Here is a 23,648-nt window from a genome sequence, read left to right as displayed (position 1 = left end):
TGTTCTTATGGGAGGACGAGGGCAGTTGAGGAAATGAACTTGCGAGGCTTTGGGGAATGGGACCTTATAAGGTAACCTGAACTCACAGATAAAAGAAAAGTAAAGAGGGTAAATTTTCACTTTAAAACCAATGCGGAAAAGTAAAAACTGCAAAAGACACTTTTGAGTTTGCTCTGCTCCTGTCTTGAGACACTCCATTCAGTGTCACTATGTTCTGAACAGAATTAGAGTAAGCTAACGAGTTTTGAGAAGATTTGTAGCTCAGGTTGAGGTTAGAACTTAGAACATAGAAAAATACAGCGCAGTACAGGCCCTTCGGCCCTCGATGTTGCACCGACTGAAGCCTACCTAACCTACACTAGCCCAATAACCTCCATATGCTTATCCAATGCCCGCTTAAATGACCATAAGGAGGGAGAGTCCACCACTGCTACTGGCAGGGCAGTCCATGAACTCACAACCCACTGAGTAAAAAATCTACCCCCAACATCTGTCCTATACCTACCACCCCTTAATTTAAAGCTGTGTCCCCTAGTAACAGCTGTTCTCACTGTCAACCCTATCTAAACCCCTAATCATCTTGTACACCTCTATCAAATCTCCCCTAAACCTTCTTTTCTCCAATGAGAAAAGTCCCAAGTGCCTCAGCCTTTCCTCATACGATCTTCCTACCATGCCAGGCAACATCCTGGTAAACCTCCTCTGCACTCGTTCCAATGCCTCCACATCCTTTCTATAGTATGGCGACCAAAACTGCACACAATACTCCAGATGAGGCCGCACCAGAGTCTTATACAACTGCAGCATGACCTCAGGACTCCGGAACTCAATTCCTCTACCAATAAAAGCCAGTACACCATATGCCTTCTTCACCGCACTATTTACCTGGGTGGCAACTTTCAAAGATCTGTGTACATGGACACCAAGATCCCTCTGCTCATCCACACTACTAAGTAGTCTACCATTAGCCCAGTAATCCATCTTCTTGTTACTCCTACCAAAGTGAATGACTTCACACTTAGCTACATTGAATTCCATTTGCCACCTTACTGCCCAGCTCTGCAACTTATCTATATCGCACTGTAACCTGCCACAACCTTCTTTTCTGTCCACAACTCCACCGACTTTCGTGTCATCCGCAAACTTACTCACCCAGCCTTCAAGCCCCTCCTTCAGGTCATTTATAAAAATGACAAACAGCAATGGTCCCAAAACAGATCCTTGTGGAACACCGCGAGTAACTGCGCTCCATGATGAACCTATACCATCAACTACTACCCTCTGTCTCCTTACAGCCAGCCAATTCCTAATCCAAACCTCTAATGCACCCTCAATGCCATACCTCCGTAGTTTTTGCATTAGCCTGCCATGGGGTACCTTATCGAACGCCTTGCTAAAATCCATATACACCACATCTACTGCTTTACCCTCGTCCACTTCCTTGGTCACCTTCTCAAAGAATTCAATAAGGTTTGTGAGGCACGACCTGCCCTTCACAAAACCATGCTGACTATCCTTGATCACATTATTCCTATCCAGATGTGCATAAATCCTATCCCTTACAATTCTCTCTAAGACTTTGCCCACAACAGAAGTGAGACTGACTGGCCTATAGTTACTCGGGCTATCCCTGCTCCCCTTCTTGAACAAGGGGACCACATTCGCTATCCTCCAGTCTTCTGGCACTATTCCCGTAGACAACGATGACATAAAAATCAAGGCCAATGGCTCTGCAATCTCCTCCCTAGCTTCCCAGAGGATCCTAGGATAAATGTCATCAGGCCCAGGGGACTTATCTATTTTCATCCTTTCCAGAATTTCCAACACCTCTTCCCTACATACCTCAAAGCCGTCCATTCTAATTAATTGTGACTCAGTATTCACATTGGCAACAATGTCCTGTTCCTGAGTGAATACTGACGAAAAGTATTGATTTAGTGTCTCTCCAATCTCCTCCGCCTCCACACACAACTTCCCACTACTATCCTTGACTGGAACGATACCTACCCTAGTCATCCTTTTCTTCCTGACATACCCATAGAAAGCCTTTGGGTTTTCCCTAATCCTACCAACTAAGGACTTTTCATGTCCCCTTCTCGCTGCTCTTAGCTCTCTCTTCAGATCCTTCCTGGCTACCTTATAACTCTCAATCGCCCCAACTGAACCTTCACGCCTCATCTTTACATAGGCCGCCCTCTTCCCTTTCACAAGGGATTCCAATTCCTTGTTAAATCACGGCTCCCTCACAAGACCCTTTACTCCCTGCCTGACTGGTACATACTTATCAAGGACACCCATTAGCTGTTCCTTGAACAATCTCCACATATCATTTGTGTTCTTCCCTTGAAGCCTATTTTTCCAATCCACGCATCCTAAGTCATGCCTCACCGCATCATAATTTCCCTGCCCCCAGCTATAACTGTTCCCCTGCAGTGCACACTTATCCCTCTCCATCACTAGAGTAAAAGTCACCAAGTTGTGGTCAATGCCCCCGAAGTGCTCACCTACCTCCAAGTCTAACACCTGGCCTGGTTCATTACCTAGAACCAAATCCAGTATGGCCTCACCTCTTGTTGGCCTGTCTACATATTGTGTCAGGAAACCCTCCTGCACACATTGGACAAACACCGACCCATCTAACGAACTCGAGCTATAGCTTTCCCAGTCAATATCTGGGAAGTTAAAGTACCCCATAACAACCACCCTGCTACTTTCACTCTTCTCCTGAATCATCCTCGCAATACTTTTCTCTACTTCTCTCGGACTATTAGGAGGCCTGTAGAAAACTCCTAACAGGGTGACCTCACCTTTCCCCCCAAACTACCTCCGATGGCAAGTCTTCCTCCATCACCCTTTCTACTGCTGTAATACTATCCTTGACAAGCAATGCCACACCTCCCCCTCTTTTACCCCCACCTCTGACCCTACTAAAACATTTAAACCCTGGAACCTGCAACAGCAATTCCTGTCCCTGTTCTACCCACGTCTCTGTAATGGCCACAACATTGAAGTCGCAGGTACCAACCCATGCTGCAAGCTCACCTACCTTATTTCTTATACTTCTGGCATTGAAGTATACACACTTCAAGCCACCTTCCTGTTTACAGGCACCCTCCTTCGAGATCGATGCCATGTTCCTAACCTCCCTACACTCAAGGTCCTGTACCCTAAAGCTACACTCCAGGTTCCCATGCCCCTGCAGAGTTAGTTTAAACCCTACCAAAGAGTACTAGCAAACCTCCCCCCAAGGATACTGGTGCCCCTCAGGTTCACGTGTAGACCATCCTGTTTATAGAGGTCCCACCTTCCCCAGAAAGAACCCCAGTTATCCAAATACTGGAATCCCTCCCTCCTGCACCACCCCTGTAGCCACGCATTTAGCTCCTCTCTCTCCCTATTCCTTGACTCTCTATCACGTGGCACGGGTAACAAACCAGAGACAACGACTCTGTTCGTTCTAGCTCTGAGCTTCCAACCTAGCTCCCTGAAAGCCTGTCTAACATCCTCACCCCTCTTCCTACCTATGTCGTTGTTGCCAACGTGGACCACGATCTGGGGCTGCTCCCCCTCCCCCTTAAGGACCCGGAAAACACAATCAGAGACATCACGTACCCTTGCACCTGGGAGGCAACATACCAATCGTGAGTCTCTGTCGCCCCCACAAAACCGCCTATCTGTGCCCCTCACTATTGAGTCCCCAATAACTATCGCTCTACCTTTCTCCGCCCTTCCCTTCTGAGCAACGGGGACAGGCTCCGTGCCAGAGGCCTGAACCTTGTTGCTTACCCCTGGTAAGTCATCCCCCCCACAAGTATCCAAAATGGTATACTTGTTCTTGAGGGGAATGACCGCAGGGAGTCCCTGCACTGGCTGCTTCCTCCCACTCCCCCTCACTGTCACCCATCTCTCTATAACTTTCGGAGTAACTACTTCCCTAAAGCTCTGATCTATGACCACCTCTGGATGTAGGTTTGCTCATTGAGCTGGAAGATTCATATTCCGACATTTTGTCACCATACTAGGCAACATCTTCAGTGAACCTCTGGACGAAGCACTGCTGCTGTTTCTGCTTTCTGTTTATATGTTTGGGTTTCCTTGGGTTGGTGATGTCGTTTCATGTGGTGATGTCATTTCCTGTTCTCTTTCTCAGGGGATGGTAAATGGGATCTAGGTTGATGTGTCTGTTGATAGAGTTCTGGTTGGAATGCCATGCTTCAAGGAATTCTCATGCATGTCTCTGTTTGGCTTGTCCTATGATGGATGTATTGTCCCAGTCAAAGTGGTGTCTTTCCTTATCTGTATGTAAGTAAACTAGTGAAGAGGGTCATGTTGTTTTGTGGTTAGTTGATGTTAATATGTCCTGGTGGCTAGTTTTCTGCCTGTTTGTTCAATGTAGTGTTTGTTACAGTTCTTGTTCGGTATTTTGTAAATGACATTAGTTTTGCTTGTTGTCTGTATAGGGTCTTTCAAGTTCTTGTGGTTCTGTTCGCCGAACTGGGAATTTGTGTTGCAGACGTCTCGTCCCCTGTCTAGGTGACATCCTCAGTGCTTGGGAGCCTCCTGTGAAGCCCTTCTGTGATCTTTCCTCCGGCATTTGTAGTGGTTTGAATCTGCCGCTTCCGGTTGTCAGTTCCAGCTGTCCGCTGCAGTGGTCGGTATATTGGGTCCAGGTCGATGTGTTTGTTGATTGAATCTGTGGATGAGTGCCATGCCTCTAGGAATTCCCTGGCTGTTCTCTGTTTGGCTTGTCCGATACTAGTAGTGTTGTCCCTGTCGAATTCATGTTGTTTGTCATTTGAGTGTGTGGCTTGCTAAGGATAGCTGGTCATGTCGTTTTATGGCTAGTTGGTGTTCATGGATGCGGATCGTTAGCTGTCTTCCTGTTTGTCCGATGTAGTGTTTTGTGCAGTCCTTGCATGGGATTTTGTACACTACATTGGTTTTGCTCATGCTGGGTATCGGGTCCTTCGTCCTCGTGAGTTGTTGTCTGAGAGTGCCTGTTGGTTTGTGTGCTGTTATGAGTCCTAGTGGTCGCAGTAGTCTGGCTGTCAGTTCGGAAATGCTCTTGATGTATGGTAGTGTGGCTAGTCCTTTGGGTTGTGGCATGTCCTCGTTCCGTTGTCTCTCCCTTAGGCATCTGTTGATGAAATTGCTCGGGTATCTGTTTTTGGCGAATACATTGTATAGGTGTTCTTCTTCCTCTTTTTGCAGTTCTGGTGTGCTGCAGTGTGTTGTGGCCCTTTTGAACAGTGTCTTGATGCAACTTCATTTGTGTGTGTTGGGGTGGTTGCTTTCATAGTTGAGGATTTGGTCTGTGTGTGTGGCTTTCCTGTAAACCTTTGTGGTGAATTCTCCGTTAGGTGTTCTCTGTACCATCACCTTTGTAATCATTAAAAACACAGAAATAGAGAACACACACCGGATCATCAACGCCACACTCACAGGAATCCGATTCACTAGAGAGGAAGAAAAGGACAACCAACTCCCATTCCTAGATGTGATGGTACAGAGAACACCCAACGGAGAATTCACCACAAAGGTTTACAGGAAAGCCACACACACAGACCAAGTCCTCAACTATGAAAGCAACCACCCCAACACACACAAACGAAGTTGCATCAAGACACTGTTCAAAAGGGCCACAACACACTGCAGCACACCAGAACTGCAAAAAGAGGAAGAAGAACATCTGTACAATGTCTTCACCAAAAACGGATACCCCCGCAATTTCATCAACAGATGCCTAAGGGAAAAACAACGGAATGAGGACATGCCACAACCCAAAGGACTAGCCACATTACCATACATCAGGAGCATTTCTGAACTGACAGCCAGACTACTGCGACCACTAGGACTCATAACAGCACACAAACCAACAGCCACTCTCAGACAACAACTCACGAGGACGAAGGACCCGATACCCAGCTTGAGCAAAACCAATGTAGTTTACAAAATCCCATGCAAGGACTGCACAAAGCACTACATAGGACAAACAGGAAGACAGCTAACGATCCGCATCCATGAACACCAACTAGCCACGAAACGACACGACCAGCTATCCTTAGTAGCCACACATGCAGATGACAAGCAACATGAATTCAACTGGGACAACACTACTATTATGGGACAAGCCAAACAGAGAACAGCCAGGGAATTCCTAGAGGCATGGCACTCATCCACAGACTCTATCAACAAACACATCGACCTGGACCCAATATACCGGCCACTGCAGCGGACAGCTGGAACTGACAACCGGAAGCAGCAGATACAAATCACTATAAATGCCGGAGGAAAGATCACAGAAGCGCTTCACTACTGTGAAGGAGGCTCCCAAGCACTGAGGATGTCACCTAGACAGGGGACGAAACGTCTGCAACACAAATTCCCAGCTCGGCGAACACAACCACAACAACGAGCATCCGAGCTACAAATTTTCTCCCAAGTCTTTCAAGCTCATTAGCTGCTGTTTTAGTGTGTTGGTGGGTTTGTGGGCTACCATGATGCCAAGGGGTCTGGCAGTCATTTCCAAGATGTCTTTGCTATAGGGGAGAGTGGCTAGGGTTTCTGGATGTGTTTTGTCTGCTTGTTTGGGTTTGTTGCTGAGAAATCGACGGACTGTGTTCATTATAGAGAAAGCTACTTTGGAGCTTTAAGGGTTCTGTACCTTGAATGGTGACAAGACATAGTGAAAAACTTGGGATTAGAATCACACTCAAAGGACAGGAAAGCTGAGATTTTAAAAAGGAGGTGGCCATTGGTTTGTCTGGAGATAGAGGATGATGAAATGGATAGAGTGATGGAAAAGAGTGTTTAAAATTATGTTCAAAATGGGTAATTAGAAATTAAAGAAAAAGTGAAGTAAAGATAAATAGGGAAAGAGAGAGAGAGCCAGAGAGAAGAAAAAAAAGTGAGAGGATGAAAGAAAGGGGCAAGGGAGGGAAAATAGAATTTCAGAAAACACAACAGGAAAGAGAGTTTGAGCTAAGCCAATTCGAGCTGAGGAGCAGGAACCTACAGTGTCCCAGGAAGACACCACTGAGTCAGACTTGAGGGTGAAGGCAACTTAGTTTATTCTTTGAAATCCTGCATTTGATGAGGCAGAGGTAGATGCTATCTTCGCCTCTTTTGAGTCATTATCACAGCAGATTTATCACAGAATATAAACTGGCCAGGCCAACATTGGTCTGAATAACAGTAGAGTAAGCTCTTAGGGGAAGTGCATGAGGTTCGCTCTGTCTTGCCGCTGATTACAAGCAGTAAAATGGGCTATTTTTGGAACTTTCACCTTTTGAGTTATTACGGCATTCACTTTGAATCATTTTGAGTCATTCCCTTATTAGCTGACCCTCACTGATGTTGAGCTGAGGATTGGGGTTGGGTGCCACATCAGATTAGGTGACCCTTAGAAATTGCCGAACGTGTTGTTCTTTGACAATGGAATGGTAGTGCTGATATCTGCTGGGCAAGAGATGAATATCTTTAGATTTTGAGGAATCTCATGAGGCTGTTGTTAAGTGTGAGCCATGTGGCTCCTGTGCCCAGCACAAAACCAAAATATTTGTGCCCAGGGCCCCCAGGCAATTACGTGAGCCCTGATCCAAAGTCTTGATATTTCAGCCATTTGTCTACCATGCCTGTTCTTGCACTTATTGTCACCCTCGTATCGGATTGTGACTCCCTGTGCCATGACAGCTTGTCTCTTTCTGAAAATAATATCTGGTTTCCATCACTGACTTCTGGCCTTGGTTCAAGGTGGAGAGTCCAGCTGTACTTGGAAACACATTGCTTTCCTTGGTTGAAGATCTTATTGTGGTGCTTTATTCCCACACTATTTACAAATGGGCAGGTATCCATAAATGTGGGCAAAACTTAGATTGGGAGCCTTACATCTCTGACAGGATTTGATAATGTGAGATTAGCCCATCAAATGCCAGCCTTGTGGGGTATAGGCTGCTCTGTATTAGGAGACTTTGCATTAGGCAAAATAATTTTGCGGTACATGTGGATTTTATCCAGATTCATACAGCATAAAAACAAGCCCTTCAGCCCAACTCTTTCATGCCAATCATGTTTCCTAAACTGAGTTAATCCCATTTGCCTGCATTTGGCCCATATCCCTCTAGATTTTTCCCACTTTATGTCCCTGTATACGTTTGCAGTATGATATTCCCACACATTAGCTTTTTAGCTTCAACTACCAAACAAATTCCCATTCCCTCCACAAAATACAGTCAGTTACCAGTTCTGCTGTAAACAGTGACTGGGGTAGAATCTCTGAGCTCTACCTCCTCTGGGGAGTAATTTGATTCAATTGCCTTGAGGGCCTTGAGATTGTTCAGTCCTTTGAGGATATCAACATTGTTTTTTGCCCCAGAATTGGAAGGAGACCTGAATCACCAGGCAAAAGTGAGGACTACAGATGTTGGAGGTCAGAATCTGGATTAGAGTGGTGCTGGAAAAGCACAGCAGCTCAGGCAGCATCCGAGGAGCAGGAAAATTGATGTTTTGGGCAATTCCTGATGAAGGGCTTTTGCCCGAAATGTCGATTTTCCTGCTCCTCGGATGCTGCCTGAACTGCTGTGCTTTTCCTGAATCACCAGGCCCCTGGCCATTTCGAGTGCTTTCCATTGACAAATAATCATGGCCTTCAGAACATCCTGATTAGTGCGAGAGGAATTCTGTCAAATCCTCCACCCTCTCTGAAAACCTGAGATTTGAAATGCTTAAGCAGCGCCATTTTAACCATTGGGTACAAACTTTTAAGATAGAAACCCCTTATGGAAACCTCATGTGCTAATTCTATTTGAAAAGATCAAAGATGGCTTCCCAGTAAGAATAACCTAGAGGTACAGAGAGTGACTGGGTCCAGAAGACTAAGTGCTATTCCACAATCTCTTGTTCCAGAAAAAAAACCCTCCCAACCAACTGGGAAAGGATTGAGGTGTGGAGAGCGAGAGGAGAGAGGGAATTCTTGGAGTCCTGCTCAGGACAGAGAGGGTTGTGCTAAATTGAAAAGTTGGGGGGGGGCGCGATAAACAAAACCATCTGCATTAACTGCTGAAAAAAAGTAGAGAATATCTGGGCCATCTGCTGGAGGTTAAGGGAAAAACCAGTGGGATTTATTAAGGCACAAAAACCAAGTGAGGAGAATAGGATTCAGTCAGAGAGCATACAGTCTGTAACTCTGACTGGGGCTGTGAATCCCTATAACAACATTCCTGAGCAGTTGGATGAGGTTCAACAGCAAAGACACTCTTAGTAGAACCTGATAGAGTTTCCAAGTGCCAGTATTTCTGTCTATCTGGTAAAATTCAGATTCAATTTGGTTTCAACCTGAACAAAAGATCTTCCCTCGGTCTACAATTGTCAACAATATTTCTTTGTTTGTGTGAAGACCAATGGATATAAAAAGTCATCATATCCTATCCCCTGTTTCCAAACTCCTGGCCCTCACAAGCTGATTTTCATTTCTGGCATTTTATTTATGACTTGACTTTTTGGGTGGTGCAACTACATATGTATGTGTGAGGGGAATAAAGAAGGATATAGTTTTAATTCCTGGGTTAGAATTGAGGTGTAAATTGGTGTTCACTACTTGTTTTAAGAATACCTTTTTATCAGCTTTACAGTAATAGATTATTTTGAGTTTATTAAAGAGGACAAGGTTAGATCTCATGGAATACAGGGAGAACTAGCCATTTGGATACAGAACTGGCTCAAAGGTAGAAGACAGAGGGTGGTGGTGGAGGGTTGTTTTTCAGACTGGAGGCCTGTGACCACTGGAGTGCCACAATGATCGGTGCTGGGTCCTCTACTTTTTGTCATTTACATAAATGATTTGGAAGCGAGCATAAGAGGTACAGGTAGTAAGTTTGCAGATGACACCAAAATTGAGGTGCAGTAGATAGCGAAGAGGGCGACGTCAGATTACAACAGGATCTTGACCAGGTGGGCCAATGGGCTGAGAAATGGCAGATGGAGTTTAATTCAGATAAATGCGAGCTGCTACATTTTGGGAAAGCAAATCTAAGCAGGACTTATACACTTAATAGTAAGGTCCTAGGGAGTGTTGCTGAACAAAGAGACCTTGGAGTGGAGGCTCATAGCTCCTTGAAAGTGGAGTCGTAGGTAGATAGGATAGCGAAGAAGGCGATTGGTATGCTTTCCTTTATTGGTCAGAGTATTGAGTACAGGAGTTGGGAGGTCATGTTGCGGCTGTACAGGACATTGGTTAGGCCACTGTTGGAATATTGCGTGCAATTCTGGTCTCTTTCCTATCGGAAAGATGTTGTGAAACTTGAAAAGGTTCAGAAAAGATTTACAAGGATGTTGCTAGGATTGGAGGATTTGAGCTATAGGGAGAGGCTGAACAGGCTGGGGCTGTTTTCCCTGGAGTGTCGGAGGCTGAGGGGTGACCTTATAGAGGTTTACAAAATTATGAGGGGCATGGATAGGGTAAATAGGCAAAGTCTTTTCCCTGGGGTTGGGGAGTCCAGAACTAGAGGGCATTGGTTTAGGGTGAGAGGGGAAAGATATAAAAGAGACCTAAGGGGTAACTCTTTTACACAGAGGGTGGTATGGGTATGTAATGAGCTGCCAGAGGAAGTGGTGGAAGCTGGTACAATTGCAACATTTAAAAGGAATTTGGATGGGTATATAAATAGGAAGGGTTTGGAGGGATATGGCCCAGGTGCTGGCAGGTGGAACTAGATTGGGTTGGGATATCTGGTCGGCATGGACGGGTTGGACCCAAGGCTCTGTTTCCATGCTGTACATCTCTATGACTCTATGACTCTATGACTGGATATTTATTTGAAAATAGCCATTCAAAAGAGAAGCAACTGGTCATTTGAAAGTCAAATCAACAAATTTACAACAAAGAAGTGACTGAAGGACAAGTGAGATCAGTTATTGTTGCACTACTGTCACCAATATGTAAACAATTCAAGCACTGGATGTAATGTACACAGTCTTATTATAGATAGATAATGCGTTTTCAGGAGGCTGCAGACATTATGGCTCTGATACTGTTGTTCCTGGAGTGTTGCTGTGTTTGGTTTTCGAGGTCCATTACAGAGTGTGATAACAGAATTGCGAGAGACGGAAACAATTGCTGTGTAACTGAGTGTGAAATTAATTGCTCTTATGCAAGACCCAGTGTAGGGGTTTGTGGGTGTGAGAATTGAGTGGTCATTTACTGTGTAGCCTGGGAAAATAAGGCTGTCCAGGTGTCTGCTAGCTTTTCTGAAGTTGTGCAATATTCATGTCACACAACTCACGGTGGCTCAGGGATTTCCTCCCACAGTCCAAAGATGTGCAGGTCAGGTGAACTGGCCACGCTAAATTGCCCCATAGTGTTCAGTGCACTAGTCAGAGGGAAAGGGGTCTGGGTGGGTTACTCTTCGGAGGGTCGGTGTGGACTGGTTGGGCCGAAGGTTCTGTTTCCACACTGTAGGGAATTGAATCTAATCTTAAAAAAAACTCAAGGCCTTGATGTGACACCAGGATATCAAATTTACATTCTGTATCCCTTGGCTACAAACTGTGACACATAACTGACTAAACTGTATTGTTCTGAGGCAGAGCATGGGGAAGGGGTGATTTAAAAGACCACTCAGCAAGGTGAGATGCTTTTGGCTTCCCTTTGCTGGGTTGAAGCTGGCAAAAGCACTCTGCTGGAGTATTGAAAGTGTTTCTGTTTTTGATAATAACTGAACACAGCCGCGGAGGAGAGAGACGACTAAATGACCCAGGTACAGAGGGATGTTATTGCGATTTTCTACAGGACTGAGAAAGAAGGCTGAGGAAAACAGGAAATGTTCTGAGAGGGACAAAAGTACGGACACAATGTCCAATGTCAGTTAGTCTTCCACGGGCACTTTTCCTAAGGAGCTGCTGATTCACCAGGCGTGTGGTCACCCGGTGATGCCACCCCCTCAGGCTGGGACCTGGCAGCAGGATGAGGATGCTCATCCCACTGGGGACCATGTTCACCATCAATCTCAATGTGAACACCTCTAGCATTATTCAGCCAGTCCCAGGGAAACATCTCCACACAACGTCACATGGTGCAGCAGTGCTGTGGGATAACGACAGCCCTCTCTCACTGGGGTGTGAAGACCCAGTTATAGGGACAAGAACCTCAAGAATTTTGATTTGATAAATACAATTGGCTCTGGCACTTTCCATTGCCAAAACAAGAGCTTCTTGTCACATGACCTGTGTCAAGCATTTGGGCAATTTAGAATGTTGGTGGTGCAGTGGGACATGCCCTAAAGGGATATGACTAATACCAAAACTACAATGCTATTTTGATGAGGCCTGCGGCATTCCCTCCTTGGCACCAAGTGCCACTCCCAATTTTTTTGGAGTGTTGCACAGAGATGACCCACTCCCATCACACCATCTTTCCACAAGTTCTGGATTGCTTTTTCTGGGCTGTAGCCTCATGTTAGAGTGAAAGTGAGGACTGCAGGTGCTGGAGATCAGAGCTGAAAAATGTGTTGCTGGAAAAGCGCAGCAGGTCAGGCAGCATCAAAGGAGCAGGAGAATCGATTCCTGAAGAAGGGCTGATGCCCGAAACGTCGATTCTCCTGCTCCTTTGATGCTGCCTGACTTGCTGCGCTTTTCCAGCAACACATTTTTCAGCTCATGTTAGAGTGTCCGAGATAGTGCAGCTGGGCTAGGTGAGCCCTATTTCATTGCAGCTAGCCTATTGCAAAGGACTTTACTAACAGCCTGCGGTTTGGCAGCGTACAGCTGGCATTCCTGATGTAGGGCTCCTGCCTGAAACATTGATTTTCCTGCTCCTTGGATGCTGCCTGAACTGCTGTGCTTTTCCAGCGCCACTAATCCAGAATCTGATCTCCAGCATCTGCAGTCCTCACTTTCGCCCTTAAGGGAGATAGCTTGTCTTTAAGAAGGGCGGCCTGGAGAGACTATGTTGAATATTCTGCACAATGCCATGGGGGACAGAGGTAGCCAGTGACATGGAAAAGGAGAGGGAGAAGAAAGAAAGTGTGGAGAATCTACCTGAACAAACATTACCGCTGGAGAGATTGAATACCCAATGCATTCACACCAAGTATGGGCAGGTTGTGAATGGCAGACCATTGCTGAACAATGGGGCACATGAATTTCTAGCCTAATGTGTGAATTTCCAGATTAGATACTGAACAATGACTTGTAGAAACTGTGTACTCAAAATGAATGGAGAATGTCCTGACCACATCCTAACCACGGGCCCTGTTAAAGTAATGGGCAGTGTAGAGTAGGAGGTCTCCAACTGATCAGTTTATCACAACTGGGACAGCTAATATAGTTGGTATGGGGCTCCTGCTGTCAATCACTGCTCAGTAGTCAAATAACTCTACGATAATGGTAAAGGTCCGGCACAGTCAGAGGAGATCTTCACAAAGACCAGCTGTTGCTCTTTCCCTGGACATTGCGATATGACACCGGGCTCTGGAAGCAGAGGTTATGATGTAGTCTGACTTTGAGCTTTTCGTTTCTTGAAGTACTTGATTTTTTTGAGTAACACCACTGCCAATACGATCATCGCAACCTAAAAATTAGGAACAAGACAAGCAGGTAAGGAACCCTCTGCTCCATCCAGCAATATCCCGCAAGTAAGGAGTTAATGACGTAACTCTGACTGCATGGTATGCTCATGACACGAAGAGTACATCAATACAGGAGAGAAGAGGTTGCAAGGAGGAGGGCAGAGTACAGTAGAGAGGTGATGGACCAAAGGGTCTTTCTCCATTCTGTAGACCTCTGTGACTCGGTGGGAAAGAGAGGGGTGGCTTGTGGGGGGAGAAAAGGAAGGTAAAAGAAGGGGAGACTACAAAGGGTGATAGGAAGGTCTCAGTGTGTGGCTGAATGGAGGCTACAAAGGAGACAGAGCAGTTTAAGACTTGTCAACTAAGGAATACTCGGCTAATGAAGACTTCGAGAAACTTGAAATCACCAAGGAAATGGAATCTTTGCAAATAAGTATGGAACCCTTCACTTAAGGAACTACTAAATGGGGTGAATGTTGAAATGGACGCTTTTGCAACCATCTTTATGGCAATTATAAAATTTAAATCTGAAATTGTGATTTGAGATACAGTGCAAAATGGAGTCTGGTGAAAAGACCTGATGACTTTGTGGATGTACTAAGGGCATGTGACATGCTGGACTGTTAATCCAGAGACCGAGGTAATGTGCTGGGGACTGGGGTTTGAATCTCACCATGGCAGATCAATAAAAATTCTAGAATGAACCCAGAAGGAGAAACCAGTAGAAGATACTAGGAAATGACCATACAGGCCCTCAATGTTGAAATACACAAGAAGATTGAAGCAGTATATCAAGTTTTCCTTGTCTGTTCTTCTGGACTGTGATTGTTGTAACATAAAGAGAGGAACACAGACCTCCACCAAAAGCAGGCTGAGACACACTCCACCAATAAAATTCAGGTTCTCATGTCCCCAGTTGACGATGTTCTCCAAGCATCCTTTCATGTAAATTATTTTGTGGACTAACAAAACTTCCTTTGACTGAGTCTCATAACCACACATTGTGTTGACAATCTGTGGGACGAGAGAGAGAGAGAGAGAGAGAGATTGAGTTCATTGCTGCGCAACCAATGACCGTATCAGAGCTATGGGAGGGGGTGAAGGAATGAAGCAGGGATGGGGGTAGGTTTCTGTGATTATACAATGGAGCTCAGTCCCAGAGATCAGAATCAAGAGTGTGGTGCTGGAAAAGCACAGCAGTTCAGGCAGCATCCGAGGAGCAGGAGAAATGACGTTTCAGGCAAAAGCCCACTCTCGACTCTGGTCTCCAGCATCTGCAGTCCTCACTTCCTCTCAGTCCTGGGGAGTCAATGCAAGATGTTGTACGATGTGGTGAGCTGGAGGTAACCCGTGAGAGTGGAAGTGTAGGGATGGGAGTAACAGGAAGTGATGTGGAAGCTGGAGGGAGATGTTGTACAGCTATGGGAGCAGGGTGAGGGGGTATGGGAGAGTGGGACTGGGAGGGGGTGAAGGGGAGTTGCAGTCAGTGGGGTTGCAGAGATGGGGGAGGGGTGAGGGTTTGAGAGATGGTAGGGCTGGGAGATGGTGAGGAGTGGGGGAGGGGTGGGGACGGGGGTAGGGCTGGGTGACGGTGAGGGATGGGGGTGGGGGGATGGGGTTGGGAGATGGTGAGGGGTTGGGGACAAGATGAGGAGTGAGGAGTATAGGGAGGGGGCGAAGGGATGGAGAGAGGATGAGTGGGTGATGGGTTGTGGAGGGGGTGAGGTGATTGTGGGCTGTAGTGGGGCGAGGATGTGTAGGGCAGGGTGGGCGATTGTAGGGCTATGGGATGGGGTGAGGGGGTGAGAGTCTGTGGGAGGGGGTGGGACAGTGTAGAGTTGTAGAGGGGGTGAGGGGGTGAAAGGCTGTAGGAGGGGGTGAGGGGCTTTGGTAGGGAATGAGGAGCTGTGGGGAGGGGTGAGGGCCCTTGGCAGGGGATGAGAGGCTGTGGGAGGGGGTGAAGGTCCTTGGCAGGGGATGAGGGGCCGTGGGAGGGGTGAGGGCCCTTGGCAGGGAAGGAGAGGCTGTGGGAAGGGGTAAGGGGCCTTGGCAGGGGATGAGAGGCTATGGGAGGGGGTGAAGATCCTTGGCAGGAGATGAGGGGTTGTGGGCGGGGGTGAGGGGCCTTGGCAGGGGATGAGGGGCTGTGGGAGGGGGAGAGGAGCCTTGGCAGGGGATGAGAGGCTGTGGGAGGGGGTGAGGGGCCTTGGCAGGGGATGAGGGGCTGTGGGGAGGGGCGTTGGCAGAGGATCAGAGGCTATGGGGAAGGGGTGAAGGTCCTTGACAGGGAATGAGGGGCTGTGGGAGGAGGTGAGGGACCTTGGCAGGGGATGAGGGGCTGTGGGAGGGGGTGAGGTGCCTTGGCAGGGGATGAGAGGCTTGCGATGGGATGAGGAGACTTGGCAGGGAATGAGAGGCTGTGGGAGGGTTGATGGGCCTTGGCAGGGAATGAGAGGCTGTGGGAGGGTTGATGGGCCTTGGCAGGGAATGAGAGGCTTAGGAAGGGGTGAGGGGACTTGGCAGGGAAGGAGAGATTTTGGGGAGGGGATGAGAGGCCTTGGCAGGGGCTGTGGGGCTGTGGGAGGGGTTGAGGGGCTTTGGCAGAGGATGAGGGGCTGTGGGGAGGGTCCTTGGCAGGTGATGACGGGCTGAGGGAGGGGGTGAGGGACCTTGGCAGGGGATGAATGAGAGGCTGTGGGATGGGGTGAGGGACCTTGGCAGGGGATGAGAAGCTGTGGGAGGGGGTGAGGGGCCTTGGCAGGGGATGAGAAGCTATCAGGAGGGGTGAGGGACCTTGGCAGGGGATGAGGGGCTTGAGGGGCTGTGGGACGGGTGAGGGGCCTTGGTAGGGAATGAGAGGTTTGGGAGTGCATGAGGGGACTTGGCAGGGGATGAGAGATTTTGGGGAGGAGGTGAGAGGCCTTGGCAGGGGCTGAGGGGCTGTGGGAGAGGGTGAGGGAGTGAGGAGCATAGCGCTGTCAGAGGGTGTGTAGAGCTTTGCGAGGGGGTATGTTCAGCAAAATTAGGAAATCTTGCTTTTCCTAGGCTTCCCAGCATAGCCCCTGGCTGCTGTTGCCTGGCCCTGGTGTGGGGCTGATTTAACAGGTCCGTTGGTGATTACATTGGGAAGATTCAAAAGCACCCAGTCCTAGTTCCATTGCTCACTCAGAGCCTGTGACCTTCAGCTTGTGATCCCACTATGGGTTACGGCCCACACTTTGTGGGGGGGTTGGGAGGGGGGGTGGGGTGGGGATGGGGGTCTCACAAGAAACAGTTTCACATCAGTAAGCATGGAGCTACCTGTAATGTATATCATCTAACAATCATTGAGAAAAAGGCTAAATCAGCTGCAAGACCTCCCACAATGCAACTGCTCAGACGAGTACTTTATTGGGTGGAAAGGTAGCTTCAGACTGTGATCCCAATGCTGTGAAATGTCAGCTAGGGACAGATGTAGGCTGCTCGGTCCATCCAGCCTGCCGCAGTTATGACGGATTGAACACCTCAATGCTATTTACCTCTCCCAGCCCCATAAACCTGAACACCACTGTCATCGGGAATCTATTAAACCTTAAACATGCTCAAACACTGAGCTTTTGCAATTCTCAGTGGTAGAGAATTCCAAAGGTTCACAGTAAAAATAACTTCCCTCTTCTCAAATAAAAGTGGCATTCATCCCCCTCCTCATGTTTACATTGAAGTCTCCTTATTCTAGGCTCCCTGACCAGGGGAAACATCAAACCTGCATCTCCACTTGACGTATTTGATAGCTTTCAATGATGTCCTCTCTCATTCTTCAGAATACAGGCCCAGTTTGCCCAATCTCTCTTCACAGGACAGTCCCATCATCCCGGGAACAAGCCTGGGGAACCTTTGCTGCACTCCCTCTATGGCAATAATATCCATCCTGAGGTAAACAGACCAAACCTTCACACAATACTCAAGGTCGAAGCAAACTCCTATACAATTGAAGCAAGTTATTAATTTTCCTTTTTCCCTTTGGGTATGGTGGAGAGTGGTTTCAAGAGTGAGGTGCACAGTCTTACTGGCCTGAGGTTTCTTTGTGGAGCTACGAGGAGAATACCTGGGCTCTTAGGTTACTGCATCCATTGCTCCCGATGCGGTCTGCTCTAAACTGGGGAGACAGGACGTCTACTTGCAGAGCGCTTCAGATAACATCTCTGGGACACCTGCACCAATCAACCACACCGCCTCGTGGCCTAACACTTCAACTCCCCCTCCCACTCTGACGAGGACATGCAGGTCCTGGGCCTCCTACATTGCCACTCCCTTACCACCCGATGCCTGGAGGAAGAACGCCTCATCGTCCACCTCAGGACCCTTCAACCCTATGGCATCAATGTGGATTTCACCAATTTCCTGATTTCCCTCATCTTATCCCAATTCTAACCTTCCGGTTCAGCACCATCCCATGACCTATCCCATCTGTCCATTTTCCTTCCCACCTATCCGCTCCACCCTCCTCTCCCACCTATCACCATTACTCCCACCTCCATTCACCTATTGTACTCTCAGCTACCTTCCCCACAGCTCCACCCCCCTCCCATTTATCTCTCCGCCCCAGAGGCTCCCAGCATCATTCCTGATGAAGGGCTTTTGCCTGAAACGTTGACTCTCCTGCTCCTGAGATGCTGCCTGACCCGCTGTGCTTTTCTAGCACCACACTTTTGACTCTCATCACCAGCATTTGCAGTCCTCACTTTCGCCCATTTTAAAATCATTGTCAAATCTCTCTAGTTCTTGATGCCTGCAGCTTTCGGCTCGCTTGGAGCTTAGCACTGTTTTTCTGGGCAGATGTCAGGGTGAAAATAGCAGTCAGGTCCCTGGCAGGTCATTAGGTGTGAGCAAGATCACAGAGTCCTTACTGCTGACAATTCTCAATGAATCACCACATGAGCAGGGGCACGCTTGTCTTTTTACTCTCCTCCAGGTACATTCTACACGAGCTAATCTGAGTGAGAGAAATGCATTGCCTGAACCACACAGACCCCCAGTAATGAAAAACAGACCAAAGAACTGCAGGACCTGGAAGTCAGAAATGAAATCAGAAATTGCTAGAAAAACTCAAGAGAAAACTGAGTTAACATTTCGGCTTCAGCAACCCTTCTTCAGAAGTTAATACTAAACCCCACCCCCCCCAAAAAAAAGCTGCTTTTCTGTGAACAGAGCGTTGTTGAACTGAGCTGATGTCAAATAGCCTGAGTCAAAATGTTGAGGAGAGAAGATCAGCCTGGGAACAAACACAGCAACACGAATAGGTCAGTCATAGAGACGTACAGCACAGAAACAGAGCCTTCGGTTCAACCTGTCCATGACAACCAGATATCCCAATCCAACCTAGTCCCACCTGCCAGCACCCGGCCCATATCGGGTCATCCTCAAGTGTGTTCTGCTGTTAATCAATTGGATCTTGCTGATCTGTACATTATGCTGTCTCAGGCTCCACGTGCTCTTCCTCAAACAGAATGACCTGTGAAGCTCAGCCTTTGAAGACTTCAGTTATCCTTCAGTAACAACCTTTCAGACAGAGTCCCAAAGTTGCACTACCCTCTGTCTTTTTTTTCATTTATGGGATGAGGGCATTGCTGGCTAGGCCAGCATTTGTTACCCATCCCTAACTGCTCAAAAGGAGGTTAAGAGTCACCCACATTGCTGTGGGTCTGGAGTCACAGGTAGGCCAGACCAGGTAAGGATTCCCTAAAGGACAGTGGACCAGATGGGTTTTTTTCCGATAATTGACAATGGATTTGTGGTCAGCATTAGGCTCCTAATTCCAGGTTTTCTCTTGAATTCAGTTCTGCCATCTACCTTGGCAGGATTTAAACCCAGATCCCCAGAATATTACCTGGGTCTCTAAATTAACGATTCAGTGATGATAATACCACTAGGCATTGCCTCCCCTGTTTGAATGGCATGGTTTGTGATTTTGCTCTGAAGGGGTTGGCTCTGATTTTAATTTGATTACTCTTTGTTCTGGATATTTCCAACCTTGGAGGAAACTGAATGGCTTGCTGAGCCATTTCAGAGTTAACCACACTGCTGTGCGTCTGCAGTCACATGCAGTCTGTAGTGATTGTAACGAGGTCAGCCAGGAGGACCTCAGAGAATACGAGTTCCCTGATTGGAACAGGTTGACAGCCCCAATCAGGGAGCCCTAGCTGACAGATATAGACAAGAGTGTCAGACATTTTGTTCACTCTGACAGCTGGCTGTGAGGGAGCTGGATCAGTGTTAAGGACTCTCCATGTGTAAATAAAGGGTGACTTGGTGATGGGATACTGGCCTCTGTGGAATTATTTCATAGACCATATTAGATAAGGACAGCAGATTTCCTTCCCAAAAGTTAATCTGTCAAGAATAGAATAGAATCCCTACAGTGCAGAAACAGGCCATTCAGCCCAAGTCGTCCATACTGACCCTCTGAAGACTTTCCCATTTAGACCCATTCCCCTACCCTATATTTCCCCTGACTAATGCACCTAACCTACACATCCCTGAACACTATGGGCAGTGACAACTTTTACACTAATGAGGGACAGTTTAATCATCACTGAGACTAGCTTTGAACTCCAGATCTTTACTAGACATTCCATCAGGTGCTGTACCTAGATTTGAACTCTCGAGCCCTGAACATTAGTGTGGGCCTTTAGCCCTTACTATCCTAGTGACATTACCACCACACCACCGTCACCTCTTGGCTTTCCACGCTTCTTATTCAGAAATTAATTTTTATTCTTCACATTCTTACCACTATCCCCCCCTACCCCCACCCCATAATGCTCCATTAAGAAAGAATCTTTCCATAGGTATTATAAAGCTGGGAAGGCTTCAGAACAGATTTACCAGGATGTTGCCAGGAATGCAGGGTTTGAGTTATAAGGAGAGATTGGATTGACCGGGACTTCTTTTCATTGGAGTGTAGGAGGTTGAGGGGTGACCTTATCGAGGTTTATAAAATCATGAGAGGCGTGGATAGGGTGAATGATAGGTCCCTAAGGTGGGGGACTTCGAGATATTTAAGGTGAGAGGAGAAAGATTTAAAAAAGACAGGAGGGGCAATTTTTCTACACATTGAGTGGTTTCTATGTGGAATGAACTTTCAGAGAAAGTGGTAGATGCAGGCACAATTACAATGTTAAAAAAACATTGAGGTAAGTACATGAATAGGTAAGGTTTGGAGGGATTTGGGTCAAGCGCAGGCAGGTGGGACCAGTTTAATTTGGGATTGTGGTCAGCACAGATTGGTTGGACCAAAGGGTCTGTTTCCGTGTTGTATGATTCTAGACCAGCAATGGATCACTCCTACTCACCTCACCAGTGTTCATGATACAACAAGAAAATGGCACTCCACATCGCTCGAGACTGGGATTGTCATCCTGACAACTAAAGTACACATTCAAAGACCAGTCCCTATAGTCAGACACCCCGCAACATTTAAACTGAAAGAAAGGTAAAAGCGGCAAAAATTAAAACTTCTTTAGAAGAAGATTGACTCTCAGTAAAATTTGTCAATAATGATTGCTCTTATGCATTAATGCTGGGAAATACTGTAATGACAACAGTAATTTAACGTCACTTTTATTTTTTACAACGAAAATACACTGAAAAGCGTTTAAGTCACCATACTACAGTGCCTCAAGACATAAACAAGAAAATTCATGGTTCCTGGGTTTGGGAAAAGACAGTACCACATTCTATTAACATTAAATTACAGATTCAACATAGGGCATTTTTTACAGCCCAACTGGACTATGAGGACAGGAACTAGCCACTGGCCTGATCTTGGGAAACGTATATCAGAATGGGTCTTGAAAGTTTGTCAGAAATTTTTATATCATCACCTGGGTTACAAATGAGCCAAATCAAACTCTGAGACTGTAGAGTCATCGAATCATGAAGCACAGAAACAGACCCTTCGGTCCAACCAATCCATGCCAAACATAATCCCAAACTAAACGAGTCCCACCTGCGTGCTCCTGGCCTATATCCCTCCAAACCTTTTCTATTCTTGTATCCATCTAAATATCTTTTAAATGTTGTAATTGTAACCGCATCCACCACTTCTTCAGGAAGTTTGTTCCACACACAACTCAGACTCCATGTAAAAAAATTGCCTCTTATGTCTTTTTCAAATCTCTCTCCGCCCACCTTAAATGTGTGCACTTGTCTTGAAATCCCCCATTCTAGGGAAAAGACAACTATCATTAACTCTATCTATACCCCTCATTATTTTATAAATTTATTTAAGGTCACCCTTCAACCTCCTACGCTCCAGTGAAAAAAGTCCCAGCCTTTCCAGCCTCCCCTCATAACTCAAACTTTCCATACCCGGCAACATCCAGGTAAATCTCTACTGAACCCTCTCTAGCTTGATAATATCCTTTCTATAGCCACCAAAGATTTCAGAGCAGAAGCTCTTGGTACAATCACATTATTTTGGGTTGTAACAGAGGATGAGGATCTGCCAGAGATGACTGAAAGGCCTCAATGCCAATGACTAATTTCCAGTGACTCAACATCACACAACAATGAAGACGTAAGGACCAACCAAACCAGCAACTTGGAGCAATCACCCAAGAGTTTTGACATGTCCAGCAGCCAAACTGTGGAATGGAAAGGTTTGAAGGAGGTTTTGGGGAAGACCATAGTGTGGGGCAGAAGAAAAATGGGTAGATAAATGAAGGAAGCTTGAAACATCAGTATTCTCGCTAATGTAGCAAATGGCATCATTTCCTCTATCAGTCAAAGTGCAGAATTTCAGAGCAGGAAACTTATACTGGAACTGTATAAATAATGAGCTCAGTCACAGCCTGGGGACTGTGTGCAGTTCTGGTCACCCCATCACATGGAAGGATGGAATTGGACTGGAGAGGGTACAGAGGAGATTTGTTACCCTGTGAAAGTGGAAGTGCAGTATTGGGGAAAGATTGGAACGGAGAATGCTGAAAGGAGATTTGATTGGGGTGCACATGTTGTGAGGGACCTGGATACAGAGGGAGATAACATCTTGTTCCTGTTGGAGAGCTCAGTTATTCACGGTGAATATTTAATGTATTAGGTTGAAATATTAGTGAAGTGGTGAGGGAAATTGTTATTTCACCCAGAGTATGGTAGGGATCTGGGAAGCAGAGTAGAGGCAGAAACTCTCAAGCCATTTTAAAAAGGTGCTGGGATCTGCACCTGAAGTCCTATAGTATCTGGGGAGACAGAACAAGGGCTTTACTTCTTGTTCAATGCAGACAGTGTAGAGAGTGATCTCCTCTATACTGTGTTATTTTCTGAAGTTTTCAAAGGTTACCAGTATCTGATAGGATCAGTACGCAGGAATGAGGGATGAGGGCAGGGCGGAGCAGAGTGTAAATTGATTAGCATCACAATAATACCGACCCCATCCTTTATACACAATGCTACTTCACTGTATTGGCCTATTTATCCTTCCTGTAGAAATGGGGAAAACCTTTGTTTATCCAGTTCTCGGTCCTAGTCACACTCCACTAGTTCGATGGTACCTGGCTGCATGGGTGACCAGACAAGGCCTAAGCCTTTGGGAACTTCTATAGCCAACAGCTTGTTAAAAAAACAAGTTTCCTGCAGGAATATTTATTGATCTCCATGACAACAGTTAGATAGTTGAGGATCGAGTGAATTTATCATTCAATAATGACTTGAGTAGGCATTCCAATGTAAGGAATGTAACTTATAAAGGTGGGACATATTCAGATCCCATATAATAGTAACTTGTGAAGAAATAACAGCCACATTGCAGGAGGTCTAATGTCCACAGTGCCACCTTTGGATCGGTGCCTTAATGAGCCATGCCAGGATCACATTCACATGGAATGGAATAGGGGTATGGTTGATGGGGAATAAAGAGTGGAAGTATGCTTGCTGACCCATTTCGTGTAGTTTCATCAGCAAACTGAGGATGCTGATCATGCAGAAACTGTGTTCAGATCAACCAGAGAGTGGGGGATGTCTGAGTCAGGAGATGGAGAAGAAGCTGATTTACTGTGGAAGGATGATTGTAAAACCGAAAGTAACATATTTGATCCAAGTTCAGATCCT

At 46.5% G+C, this 23,648-nt stretch overlaps 1 protein-coding gene across 1 annotated transcript in view; it reads right to left on the bottom strand.

Annotated features, from left to right (window-relative positions):
- Positions 1-13,041: 13,041 nt before the first annotated feature.
- The window catches only part of LOC140457804 (tetraspanin-33), a 41,009-nt gene continuing 30,402 nt past the window's right edge, over positions 13,042-23,648 (bottom strand). Inside the window, exons 6-8 of the mRNA XM_072551426.1 lie at positions 20,894-21,022; positions 14,418-14,576; positions 13,042-13,564 (exon numbers count right to left, since the gene is read on the bottom strand). Of these exons, the coding sequence (XP_072407527.1) occupies positions 13,478-13,564; positions 14,418-14,576; positions 20,894-21,022 (375 nt within the window). The 3' untranslated portion in view covers positions 13,042-13,477. The remainder of the gene's footprint in view (positions 13,565-14,417; positions 14,577-20,893; positions 21,023-23,648) is intronic.

The sequence above is a fragment of the Chiloscyllium punctatum genome, chromosome 32, assembly GCF_047496795.1.
Source record: "Chiloscyllium punctatum isolate Juve2018m chromosome 32, sChiPun1.3, whole genome shotgun sequence".
Classification (NCBI taxonomy): Eukaryota; Metazoa; Chordata; class Chondrichthyes; order Orectolobiformes; family Hemiscylliidae; genus Chiloscyllium; species Chiloscyllium punctatum.
The sequence above is the reverse complement of the archived record's forward strand: the minus strand, read 5'-3'. Positions and strand labels throughout refer to the sequence as shown.